This window comes from Tachysurus vachellii, chromosome 19 (genome assembly GCF_030014155.1).
Source record: "Tachysurus vachellii isolate PV-2020 chromosome 19, HZAU_Pvac_v1, whole genome shotgun sequence".
In the NCBI taxonomy this organism is placed as follows: Eukaryota; Metazoa; Chordata; class Actinopteri; order Siluriformes; family Bagridae; genus Tachysurus; species Tachysurus vachellii.
In genome coordinates this window covers 13477690-13490433 of record NC_083478.1, presented here as the reverse complement: position 1 = coordinate 13490433, position 12744 = coordinate 13477690, and the positions used below count along the sequence as shown (strand labels likewise).

The following is a 12744-nucleotide window of genomic DNA, read 5'->3' as shown; positions in this document are numbered from 1 at the left end:
TAAAAATAAAAGAAGAAAAGAAAACAAGAGAAGGAAAGAAAAAAAAGCATGCGTTTAAAATAATTTACACACTTTTCAGAAACTCAGGACATTTAGCTTGATTAAAGGAAGGAAAAAGAAAACTGTTGTAAAAACAGTAGTACTTTTTAAATGCATTCCATTCACTGAAAAGCCTCATGACAGAAATCCGACATGGAAGAATATGATTGGTCTAAGGGAAGGGCTTGTGGGCGGGACTACAAAAGCTGAGCTGCTTATAAAGCTGAAGGTCTCCCTCACTTCTGCCCTGTGCATTCATTTGGCTGCCTTCCTGCTCTCTGTCCAAACTGCTTTTCTCTCATTCATTCACTTACTCACTTACTCACTAGAACCAAAATGAGCACAAGGTTTAGCTACTCTCGTTCTTCTGGTCCCCTGGCTCAGATGTCCATCCAGCGCCCCTCTGCGTGCTTTGCGGCGCCTTCTTACCGGGCAGTCAGCACCTATGGTGGAGCTGGTGGCAAAGATATTCGTATCTCCTCAGCCTCCTATAGCGGTTTGCAGAGTGGGCTGGGATCCTCTTCCCTGTCCTCCTCTTTCCAAGTAAGTGCCTCTGGGTCCACAGGAGAAATCATGGGCAACGAGAAGATGGCCATGCAGAACCTGAATGACCGCCTGGCCTCCTACCTGGAAAAGGTTAGGACCCTGGAGAAGGCGAACAGCAAGCTCGAGCAACAGATCCGTGAGGCTCTGGAGAAGCGAGGCCCTGATGTGCGTGATTACAGCCACTATCAAGCCATCCTGGATGACCTGCGCAAAAAGGTGAGCGACTTTGAAAAGTTTGTATGATTAATTTCTCTAATGTACTGCTGGTCCCTGAGACTAGACTGGCCTCTGTGTTTATTCACAGCTCCGGTCTTCATATAAATTATAATTATTATTCTTTTAATGTCTCAACAGTGCAAAGAATTTTAAATTATTACTTATTAGATATTTGGAAAGGAAGAAACAGCAGGTCTTTGCCAATTAAAGCTGGTCTTATTTTGCAGGAGGAAATCCAGGTGTTTTGTTAGTCTATGAGACAGGACTATTAAAGTCAGGTTTGATTGTCTGAGAACAAAGGATAGGGGGTTGAAGGAGCAGTTTCAAAAGGACTACTAATGTCTAACTACTAAACTACCTGAGTGGGGCCTCTATTTCTTTCTTAAAGCTAGTCTGCTGCTGAATGAGCATTTATATCCTGTGTTTATTCATCACCACATACCGAGAAGTCTCTGTGATTTCCTGCAGATTCAAATTCCAGGAATAGGGAGCAATATGTGGAAAACCTGAATAGAATGGAAAAGACTCACATGTCTCATGTGTTACATTTCACAGAAAGGATGTTTAACAGTAGCTAATGGAACAAGGAATATTTAGTAGATTTGTCTTTGTTCTGAGTTAGCTGCTGAACTGATACTGAGAGAGATAAGATAAGCCGGTGCAGTTCACACCTCTCACACGCCATATTTCCCGAAGCGTTATAAAGTCATTCAGTCACTCAGCAGACAAGCCCAGGAAGCTTGATCACATATGAATGAGCCTAAAGTTTGCATTTCTCATAGTCAATCAAGCAAGAATACATAACTTTTGTAACTTACAGGGATGAAAACATTTTGGCAACAGAACAAATTATAATAATCAGGTTTTATAATTATTGAAGTAAATTCAAAACAAATTAAAATATTATTTCTTTAATGTTTAATATTATATATAGCCTTATAATACAAACTTTTAAGAATAAAGAAAAGTAATTCCAGTCTGTTTGAAATGTATACATAAACAAATACATACATGTAGCCTACACCAGTTTTCGCATTACCTTGAAATCATTGCAACTAACTGACATTAGATCATTGGTACAGTATATGCCATGATTGATTCCTGCTTTTGCATTCTTATACAATAATAATGGGATGTGTTTTGCATACAAATCTAACCTCCCTGGCTAGCAGGAAGCATGAAATAGTCTCCACCCTGCCTGCATCACAAGCTTTGTGTCCCCTTAAACAGGCTTAGCCAATGACTTAGTTGTTTGTTAATAATTATCTGCTGGACTCTGGCACCTGCTGTTCCTCTGCTCTTATCTAAGCAAACTAAACCTGCAGAGCAGAGAGGACAACTGCTGCTATGGCAGATGATCACAGCCAGTCATTTATTTTTTATTTTTCTTGACTGTTCTTTTCTAATTCTGTTTTAAATTTTCCAATTCTTAGAACAGCCCAAGTTTTTCTAATTCAGGTTTCGGATTGTTTATAGGTCTTCGATGCTACTGTGGATAATGCCCGACTTGTGCTCCAGATTGACAACGCTCGCCTGGCAGCTGATGACTTCAGAGTGAAGTATGTTCACAAGTATTTGCATAACAAATTATGATTTCACTAGAAGCCCTTAAACTGTATGAATAATACATGATCACCTTACTCCACAATTAAATTTTCCACTGCACAAATGCATTACGCAGTAGAGACTGACTGAACCTTTTTTAATAGGTATGAGGCTGAGCTGTCTATCCGTCAGTCAGTGGAGGCTGATATTGTTGGCCTGAGGAAGCTCATCGATGATACCAACGTGGGCCGCATGAACCTGGAAAGTGAGATTGAGGCCCTCAAGGAGGAGCTCATCTACCTCAAGAAGAACCATGACAATGTAAGTGTAGTCTAGCATCTCCAAAAGACACACTATGCAAAAAAAAAGGATTATTGCATGACTTTTGACATTTGTATCTTATTTTTTTTTATAGGAGGTAATGGATTTGAAAAACCAGATTTCTCAGTCAGGAGTGCAGGTGGATGTTGATGCACCTAAGGGACAGGATCTGGCTCAGATTATGGCAGAGATGAGATCCAAGTATGAGAAGATGGCCCAAAAGAATCAAGAGGAGCTCAAAGCCTGGCATGAGACACAGGTACGATAAAGAGCTGTGAAATATTTTGATGTTCCAATAATTCAGTCTGTTAATTCTATATCATGCTAATAAAATATTGAAAAGTTTGGTATTTCCAGATTTCAGCTCATAATCCAAAAATTGATGTCATATTTACAGATCCAAGAAGTGCAGGTACAAGTATTACAGAACACAGAGGCCCTCCAGAGTGCACAAACAGAAGTCAACGATCTCCGCAGACAGATTCAGGCACTAGAGATCGATTTGGACTCACAGAGAAATCTGGTGAGTTCCTTTTCATTTTTTCTATGTGGATAATGGTTTCCTTCCCCAGTCTAAAAACATATGTGATAGGATCAACTCTACATTACCCATAGTGCTAGTGGCTTCCCTGGCTCCATGTCCAAGGTGTCCCCTGCCTCAAGGCTACCAGGGACTTTGTGTAGGATAAGCAGGTCAGAAAACAGATGATTTGAAACTTTTTTGTTTTTTTTTGTTTGCTACAGAAAGCTTCGCTAGAAGGCACACTGCGGGAAACAGAGATGCGCTACAATATGGAAATCGAGAATGTTAATGCCATCACCATGCAGCTGGAGGCTGAGCTGACGCAGTTGCGCAACAACATCCAGCAGCAGACGCAGGAGTACGAGGCTCTTCTCAACATGAAGATGAAGCTGGAGGCTGAGATTGCCACCTACAGAAGACTTCTGGAAGGCGGAGACTTCACGTGAGTCTAAGCTTGAAACTTAAAGTCATTTTGTTGTCCAGAATGTGTTGATTCTAGAATCTTTATTCTCAGCTAATAAAATGCTTCTTTCTTAGGCTCGAGGATGCAGTTGAGGAACAGAAAAATATCAAAGTGATGACCGTCACACAGACACTGGTGGATGGAAAAGTGGTGTCCTCAACCACAGAGACCAAAGAGAGGAAGTTGTAATCAGTCACCAAGCTTTCACCAGCAGCACAACACTAACAAATCATAAGCCTGTACTGACAACTATTCAAACAGTGGGTGGTGTTAATAAGATATTTATTGCATCTCTAGTGCCTTAATTAATTTTGGTCAGTGCTAATATTTTTTAGCATTAATGCAAAGCATGTCGAAAGGTAACAAGAACTACCAATGATGTTAATGTCAGAACATTTTTGTTAAATATCACAGAAATGGTGTACATTGTTCACAAAATGTACGGTGTCTTGTTTGCTTGTTGTGTTGTGTCCAACTGGTCATGTTCAATAAATCCATGCCACAATGTTCATTTTGTGTTGCTGTAAATTTGAAGTATTGCACTTTCAATCTAAAAAAGCACACTACTTGGTTAAGTACCAAATCCTACTTGAGAATGATGACTGAATGAAGCTGTTATTGTAGTTCCTATTTGGTGCATCGATTTACATGAATATTTACTAAGCAAAGTGACTGGCCTGGCCTGTACACAATGTGCAAGGTCACATGCTATTTATATGACACAAGGAAGCTTTTTAGTTCATTAAACATTGCGTTTGATCAAGCTGAAACATTCCACTATTCCACTATACGATACTTCAGTATAGTATCATGTAAGAAGTACAATACATACATCATTCAGTATCATTTTTCATTTCATTTCATTGCATCATATACAATTATATAAATCACTACATGGATACACAAAACACACTTATCAAACACTGATCAATCAAATACACTGATTATTACCCTATATATTATTACCATATATATATATATATATATATATATATATATATATATATATATATATATATATATATATATACATATAAATTATATATTGTATCTTGGAGAACATGAGAACATTTCATGAGAACATTTCAAGCCCTTGCTATTGGCATGTCTGTGGCTTGACCTCTTCAGTTCAGACCACAAGCTTTAAATAGGTTCCAATCCAGAAAGTGAGCTGGGCAAACAATGCAAAACATTGTTTGAGATCATAATCTGGTTGTATCTGTATCCAGATTTTAATCTCATGGTAGAGGCAACCAGGTTTTGGACTAAAATAATCCTGCCTGAAGAACATTTCAATCTAACTACAACACAAAAACCTGACAACCCAGAAAAAAGTGTGCAGTTCAGAGCCTGTAATGTTTGGATTCTTTTCTTCACTCACAATCTTCCTTGTGTGTTGTACACACAGTGAGTAGATCCGTTTTCCTAGTAAATATTTCTGAACTGACTTTTATTATTATCATTTTGATTGTGGCTCTTTTGTTATGGCTACCTTGGTATTACAGTGTTTGTGTTTGCTTAAAGATGCACAAGGTCAGAATGGAGAAAAGAGTAAAAGATCATACTGGAGAAACGTATTAGTCTCCCTGTCTATTAACAAGCTCTATTAACTCTATAACTCTAGTAATATACTAATACTTATCGTGTATTTGTGGATTTCAGCATTATAAAAGCTTGCCTGTTATAAGTGGAGCTCACATCAACTTGTGTAATTTCTTCTTCAGTCTTTATGAGCTAATCAGTATAGGCATGGCTTCAACATACCCAAAAAAATTCTTCTTTAGCTACAGCTACTTAAAAGAATAATAAATTCATAGGCTAATACCTATTATTAATGTGATTATAGAATCAGTGGGCCAAACATACTCTATATTATGAGTATGTCCTGCATTACTGAGGAAAATAACAATCAGTGTTGTGTCATAGGTGTTGGGTCAAAATTGACTGGAAATTGGCACTCATGCACCATGAGACATTAAACATCATCACACTCACAATAGAAATACCACTACGAGTAGTGAGTGATCTATCTACCAAGAGGGTGATAGATAATGTAAATATATATCACATAATGTGAAAGAACATTTCAAGAGTGATAGAGTTTAGCTTTTGTTTCCTTGATAAACAAGTAAGAATTTATTCTCCTTGTATTCTCTAATTTGTTGGGAAGCAAGTAAATGATAGTCATTCTTTCAGAGCATCATAAAGCTTCAGTGATGCATTGCTTTATGGTCTGATGGATGCCATTACTGGGTAGGAACTCACTTTGCTCTGAAAATCTTCTGTGGCATGGATTCCACAAGACGTGGTCCATGTTGACATGGTTTGAATTTGTAGCAATAAAGGATGCACATGCTCAGCAGCAATACTCAAATAAGCTTTGGAATTCAAGTGATTCATGATTGATTGGTATTAACAGCCCATAGTGTGCAAAGAAACCATTCTCCACACCATTACACCATCTTCACCAGCCTAGACGTCTGAGACAAGACAGGTTGGATCTATCTAAGTTACTGTAGGCTTTCTGTCAGCTCAAGCCATTCTGGTTATTTTCCACTGACCAATATCAACAAAGCATTTCTGTCTGCAGATCTGCCAATCAATGCATGTTTTTGCTTTATTTCACCATTCTGAGTAAACTCTAGAGACTGTTGTGTGTGAAAATCCCAGACTCAAACCAGAGTATTTACCATAGTTGTGAATAGATTTGATACATGTGGGAAAAATTGGTGAAACTCTTTAAACCTTTTTACTCTTCCAGTGCTCCAAAATGTATGTTTTGTGATACAGTACACAAGGCTGTGCATCTTTGGGTGTTTGAATATCTTTGTCTGCCCCTATACACCAGAGGCCATAAATTCCACCGATAAAGGCCTTGTTAATGCAAAGGCATTCAGCTCAGCTGTCATTTTTGTGGCTGTAGTTATTTGGTGTTTAGCAACCATTTTGTTAAATGTCTATTAAATGTCCTAGTTTAGGAACGTTGTGAACAATGATTGTGTTTGCCGGGGCAGTTAGTCTCTTCCTTTCAATGTGTTTGGCTCTTAATTATAGTAAGTAGCACTGCTGTGTCACAGCTCCTGGCTCCTTGCTTTGTTTCTGTGCTTCCTATGTTGCTGTCTCTATAGATTTTTACATGCTCTCCTCATGTAGCTGTGAGTTTCCTTTGGATTCCACTGGCAGATTGGCTATGCTAAATCTCCCCTACACACCAGTTCTCTTGCCCAGGGTTTGGCACTTGGCCCATCTTAACATCACTTTGCTAAAGCGGTGAATGAATGAATAAATGAATATGCACTTAACACTTATCCCTTATGTACTCTGAATTATTAAGAATTTTCTTTACCACCACCTGCTTTGAAAGTTTTCCAAAGTATGAGGACAAGGAGTGCACCAGGTACGTACAGTACCATACAGGGCCACAGTGTATTCCTGCCTTACAGTATGTCCAGCAAAGGCTTATGTCCAGATTGTACCACTTAAAAACCATGGAAATGGCTTTGGACTGCCACAGTTAGTTACTGTGTCTGATACAATAACACAAGTCTCTTTCATTAAACATTTAATAACTTCATCAGAAAAGGCTTCATTTTAAAACAAGAATTTAGAAAGTATGCTAATGTTCATATTTAAAATTTGTTTATATAGTGTACAGTTAATGTATTGAAATAATTTACAGTTGCACAATACAGAGTCACCCCATGATGAAACCCCAAGGTTTCTTCATATCTGAACCTGAGCTTTAAATGATGTAGGGATAAGCAAATTCATGTGATGTCTTATGAAATCGGTGCGAGGGAGAAATCCCCTTCTGAAAGTCAGCAGGACAAAGGAGTTGACAGTGGATCAATGGGACCCCAGAGGAGAGAGTGGAGAGTATGCAGTACCTTCTGTCTTCACATCACACAGGACGATGATGTGAAGCTATTTAGCATCTTTACCACCTTAGGAAACTTTAAACTGCCCTCTAATAGAACCGCATAACCTGCCCCATCAAGATAATCCTGATAATCAAGATAATCCCCAAGAAGCATCACAGCTAGGTTTACGCGAAAGCAGCAAGTAGGATAGACAAGCTGTCCAGACAGTGCACTGATCTCCCTGACCTGTAGTCTACTGTATCTACAGCAAGAGGTGCTGAACCAAGGCCATGAAGATAATAAAGCCATCCAAACAACGGATTCTTTTATCTGTTGCATTCTGGGAAGCACTTCTGATCCCTGAAGGCCAACACACAGAAAATGAATAGAATTCAACTAGGAGGACACATAATACAAAACGTTGGAGGTTTTTGGGACTATTCTACACAACATGAATACCTCAAACAGATTTTTGCACAGAATATCTTGCGTATATTGCACACTTCTACACTTTATTCACAATAATTATGTTCTTCTGCCACCAATTTCTATAAATTTAATTCCCTTTGCTTTGCTTTGTTCCCTTTTTTCTACTTCGGACACAGACATGTCTTACTGCTACGGTTATGTTTGTGACAAATACATTTTGAACAAGAATTTAAGACTTGGGAACAAGTGTCTGGATGAAACATCCTTTCAACTGGATGTCAAGCTAACATGTTATGTGTTATATTATTTATAAAAATAACTGAATCTCAAAGTCAACATTTTATTTATAGAATCATTTCTGATGCTTTTAGGTCCCAACAGAAATGCACAAGATTTCCCAGGTAGATAACAGAATGTGCTGATTCTTCACCAATGAGAAGACATGCTTATAGTGTCAGAAACATGAGTCAACAATAAGCTAATTCTATAAGCCATGCTAATTATTACTTCTGCTTGTGTCCTGTATAACACCCAAAACAGAATAGGTCATGTTTTTGTTGTGGTTTTTCTTCAGTTGGTTGGTTGTGTAGTATTGTATGTTTAGCATTTAGAGGAATCCCCATATCACATGTCAAGAGAGAACATTAGATCTAATCAAAAGTGCAGCATGTCATGTCCTGCTTTTAAGCAAAAATGCAAATCACCACAACTTAAATTTTTTCTGAATTTCATTTTATATTTAAATGTTACCCATTTTTAGGGAAACTAAAAACTTATTTTATACCAAATCAGGGAGACAAACCCAATGAACTGGTTTTTGAAAAATGGACATCTACTGGCAATGTGCAATCATTACGTATAGAAAGTTCCACTGTGGTTTCTTCTGAAAGGAGCGCTTGTGGCAGGCTGTTTTACAGATTTTCCACTGAAGTCGTCCCTCCTCTTTCACTGCTTCTTGAAAGAGCTCCTTTGAGTTCAAAATTAAGTTAAAAATCAGAGAACAGCATGAGAAGTTGCAACAAATTTTGTATATGGATATTACAATGTGTCTCAAACAGGGATTGATGTGGCACTTACATAACTATTTAACAATTAGGTGCCATATTAGTTATGTTTTCGACAGTGGATGTTGGAGGATGTCACTTCTCAGTTGGTCCACAACACATCCAGTGGTTTTGAATTTGTTGACCATTTTAGCAACAGTGTCTATGTTCTTCTTATATGTAAAATAAGAATGAAAATTTTTGGTAGACATTTTGATAAAAAGTTTAATCTTTCTTAAGGTCCCAAAAAAAAAATTACAGGATTTTCTAGAACTAAAATTACTTTTCTAGAACTTCAGAGTTAAATTAGTTATAGGACGTCATTGTGCCAGCAGCATTGTAGATGACCCCATGCACCCCTCACACACACTTTTCACCCTCTTGCCATCTGGAAAAAGGTAGCAAAGCATTCAGGCTCACACAGACAGAGTGCGTAACAATTTCTTCCCCTAAGCCATCAGACTCCTCAATAGACAGAGCTTGGACTGACACCAACCAACCACACACACACGACTGCACTCCCTTTGCTAATTTTACACATTTCTTTTTAGACTGCTGGTTTTTTATTATATTAATATTATATTTATGTATATTATAAAACTGTGTAATTGGTGCTGCAGTGTCAGTTATTGTCCTGTACTGTCTTGCACAGTATGCACACATGCACTGTATGTAGTTCTGTACAGGTCTATGCAGTGTACTTTGTCCTGTGTTGTCTCCTGTAGTTCTACACAAAAGAAGTGTAGATTAAATATCATGTCCTGTATGGAAGAGAATGAAGGACTTAGAGCTGCATGCTTTATTTGAATTTAATAACGATGCAGCACCTTATATTTTGCATTTGGATTTGGTGAGATTAAATTTAACCCCTGCACTGCTGGTCAGAAACTACATACCGTACTGTATGTCTATTTTAATCCCTGATGTTCATTTTGCTTTTGCAGTAGGCTGTCCTCACTTTAGTGTATTATCTCACTGATTTTGTGAACAAATGAGTAACTTCCTTTCTTTTCCAGAAGCTTCTTCTTAGTCAGATAAGCTAAAAGTGGCTGAGAAAAAACAAACAAAGTAATAGTCAAGAACACCGCAGGCTAGCTGTTATATTTTCCCCTGGCCATGTGTTAGCCATCATGGTGTGGTGTGTGGCACATGGCCCCACCGTTCTGGCATCTTCCACATTTAATTTCAGGGAAAACCCAGAGGAATGCTAAGCAGGGTTACCATGGTAGTCTGTAATAAAAACTCCTAAATTTGGGCTTCTCCATGGAAACCAGACTTTTGGTTTGGGAGGATAAGCAAAAGAGTATGCTATGGATGGAACAGCTTGCTCATTCCTTATACCAATATACAGGCTTACAAAAGTAAGAAAGTAGTCTCATAAGAAAGTGCCCTGTATCTGTATATGTATCACACTGTGTGTTACTCATTGCTGTTGTAACAAATAAATCCAAAGAATATACGTTTTCATTTCTATATGAATATATGAATTAAAAAAACACCTTTGCCATGTTCCATAAAAATAAAGTGAAAAAATATAATGATAGAGCTTTAATGTAATACCCCTATTATGTAGGAATAGAGAATTTGCAGGATCCAAATAGAAACAACAAAGAAATAGCCACATTTGTTCAATTATACAAAATTCAAGAACACAGCAGGTAAAAATAAAAATAACTACACAACTGGGGGAAAACAGTCCACTACACATTACTAACTGAGATGAATTATGAACTTTTTAATTATGAGTGATGTGGTCCGAATTTACAGACCTTTTTACAGACCATTTTACAGTGGTGCCATTTCTTCCTCTGGGTTTTTTTGCTCCATTGTTTCTGGGGTAGTTCAAAACAGACAGACAGACAGACAGACAGACAGACATATAGATAGATAGATAGATAGATAGATAGATAGATAGATAGATAGATAGATAGATAGATAGATAGATAGATAGATAGATAGATAGATAGATAGATAGATAGACAAACATAACATCTAGTTAGACAAACATAGCATCTAGTTTAGGCCACACTCACAACAGCCTGAATTCTCATACAGTTACATATAATTGTCACAGTAAACAGAAACCAGCATTTTGTTATATCTCTAGTGTGTAGTGTCAGTACTCAGCAGCCTTTCATGACCCCACTTACACAATCTCAGAGAGCAACTCGAGTTCTTGCGTATCTACCATCATGTTCACATTCGGTCACACTTCAAAACATTCTCTCTCTCTCACACACACATTAGTATGACCTATGGCCAGGCGTCTTTGTTATGAGATAGTAGTGAAGTGGTAAATTTTCAACCACCTTAGTCTTTCATCAACCGGCATTTCAGATGTTTCCAGATTGAAAGGCCCCAAAGAAATATCATTCAATGTCACTAAGAGAATATTTAAGTCTTTTGGGGATATGATTGCGACAAGCTCTATTACAGGTTTCTAAGAAAACAATTTACGGTTGGAGTCCTCTGAGGTATTTTGCAGACACAATGAGGTAACTGGCTGAAGTTTAATGTGTAATCTCATGGACTGAGAAATTATAATCCAAAAAGACAGGACAGCTGAGCCAGCCCCGTTTTTAATGGAGCATGGGAGAGTTGCAAACTGTTTAGCTTCATTGTCACAGAATAATGGCTTGAAAATTGCCTTCTTGAGAGCTGCACGGAGTAGCACTTGTCTGGCTTTAATTTTTATTTTGTAAGCAGTTATGCCTTGTAAGGGCTTTGAGAAACCTTTAAAGAATTCTGATACCTTCATTTCTAAAATTGTTGGGTTTACAAGCGAAAAAAGGAAGATGATCTACATAAATAATGACTTAATAATACTTTATAGTATGTCTTTTTGACATCAGGATGTCAGCACCAAACTCTGTGCAGATTAATGCTATGAGTAGAGGAAGCACTGTTTCTTGCACTGACACTGTTTTGTGGTGTATACTGAAAGCTACACTGATTGAATCCAGAGGTGTCTTTTGTATGAACGGAGTCCTTCCCAATACAGACATATTGGAAAATAACCAGAAAAAAATCTTTCATGCGGCTTCCCAAAGTTGAAAATAAAAGCTGAGAAAAAAAAGAAGTTCCTCTTCAGAACTTTACAGCGAAACATTGTTTTCTTCTTCTTTTTTTTCTAACTGGCCTAATAAGCAATATGGCCTGCTGACAAAGATACACAGTAAAAGGTTTAGGGGTCACACTGTAATAACGCCCTTGGATGACCAACTTTCAGTCTTTTTCATTGGTTGGACTGATCAGAGTCCTGAGCTACTTCAGATCTGACCAAAAAAGGGATTTTTAGTGCTACTGGGAATCTGTCTCCCCCACCGTCTGGGGAAATGACTGACGTGTTATGCAGCACAAGGAAAGAATTTGCAAACATGGTCTGGTTTTAACTGAGATCCCATAATAAGGGAATGCCAGATCTTATGGGATAAAAAGAAAAAACGTAAGCCCAGAATAGAGATTACTTAACATGGCGTTTTTGACAGCATGGTGCAATGGCATAAAAGCTGGATTGCCATTCCTCTCAGCATGCAAGTTGGATCTTATCCTGATGTTATCATCAGTTAGCAGTGGTAAACATAATTTAAGCATGGGTGTGCCAAGTGATTTCAGTGCAAACATTTGCAATGCTTAATCTTCCAGGGTTAGAGACAACAATTAAGGTATCTAACTTCTTAGTTGATTAGTCCCATTCTCCTCTGTTTTTTTTTTTTTTTTACATCATTAAACTTGTGTACATCATAATCCTTTATCCCT

General features: G+C 37.8%; 1 protein-coding gene across 1 annotated transcript; it reads left to right on the top strand.

Annotated features, from left to right (window-relative positions):
• Positions 1-280: 280 nt before the first annotated feature.
• Positions 281-4164, top strand: LOC132861975 (keratin, type I cytoskeletal 18-like). The gene is made up of 7 exons (XM_060893748.1): positions 281-801; positions 2278-2360; positions 2511-2667; positions 2762-2926; positions 3065-3190; positions 3412-3632; positions 3728-4164. The coding sequence occupies exons 1-7, from the start codon at positions 376-378 to the stop codon at positions 3840-3842; spliced, it is 1293 nt and encodes a 430-aa protein (XP_060749731.1). The 5' UTR covers positions 281-375; the 3' UTR covers positions 3843-4164.
• Positions 4165-12744: the final 8580 nt, after the last annotated feature.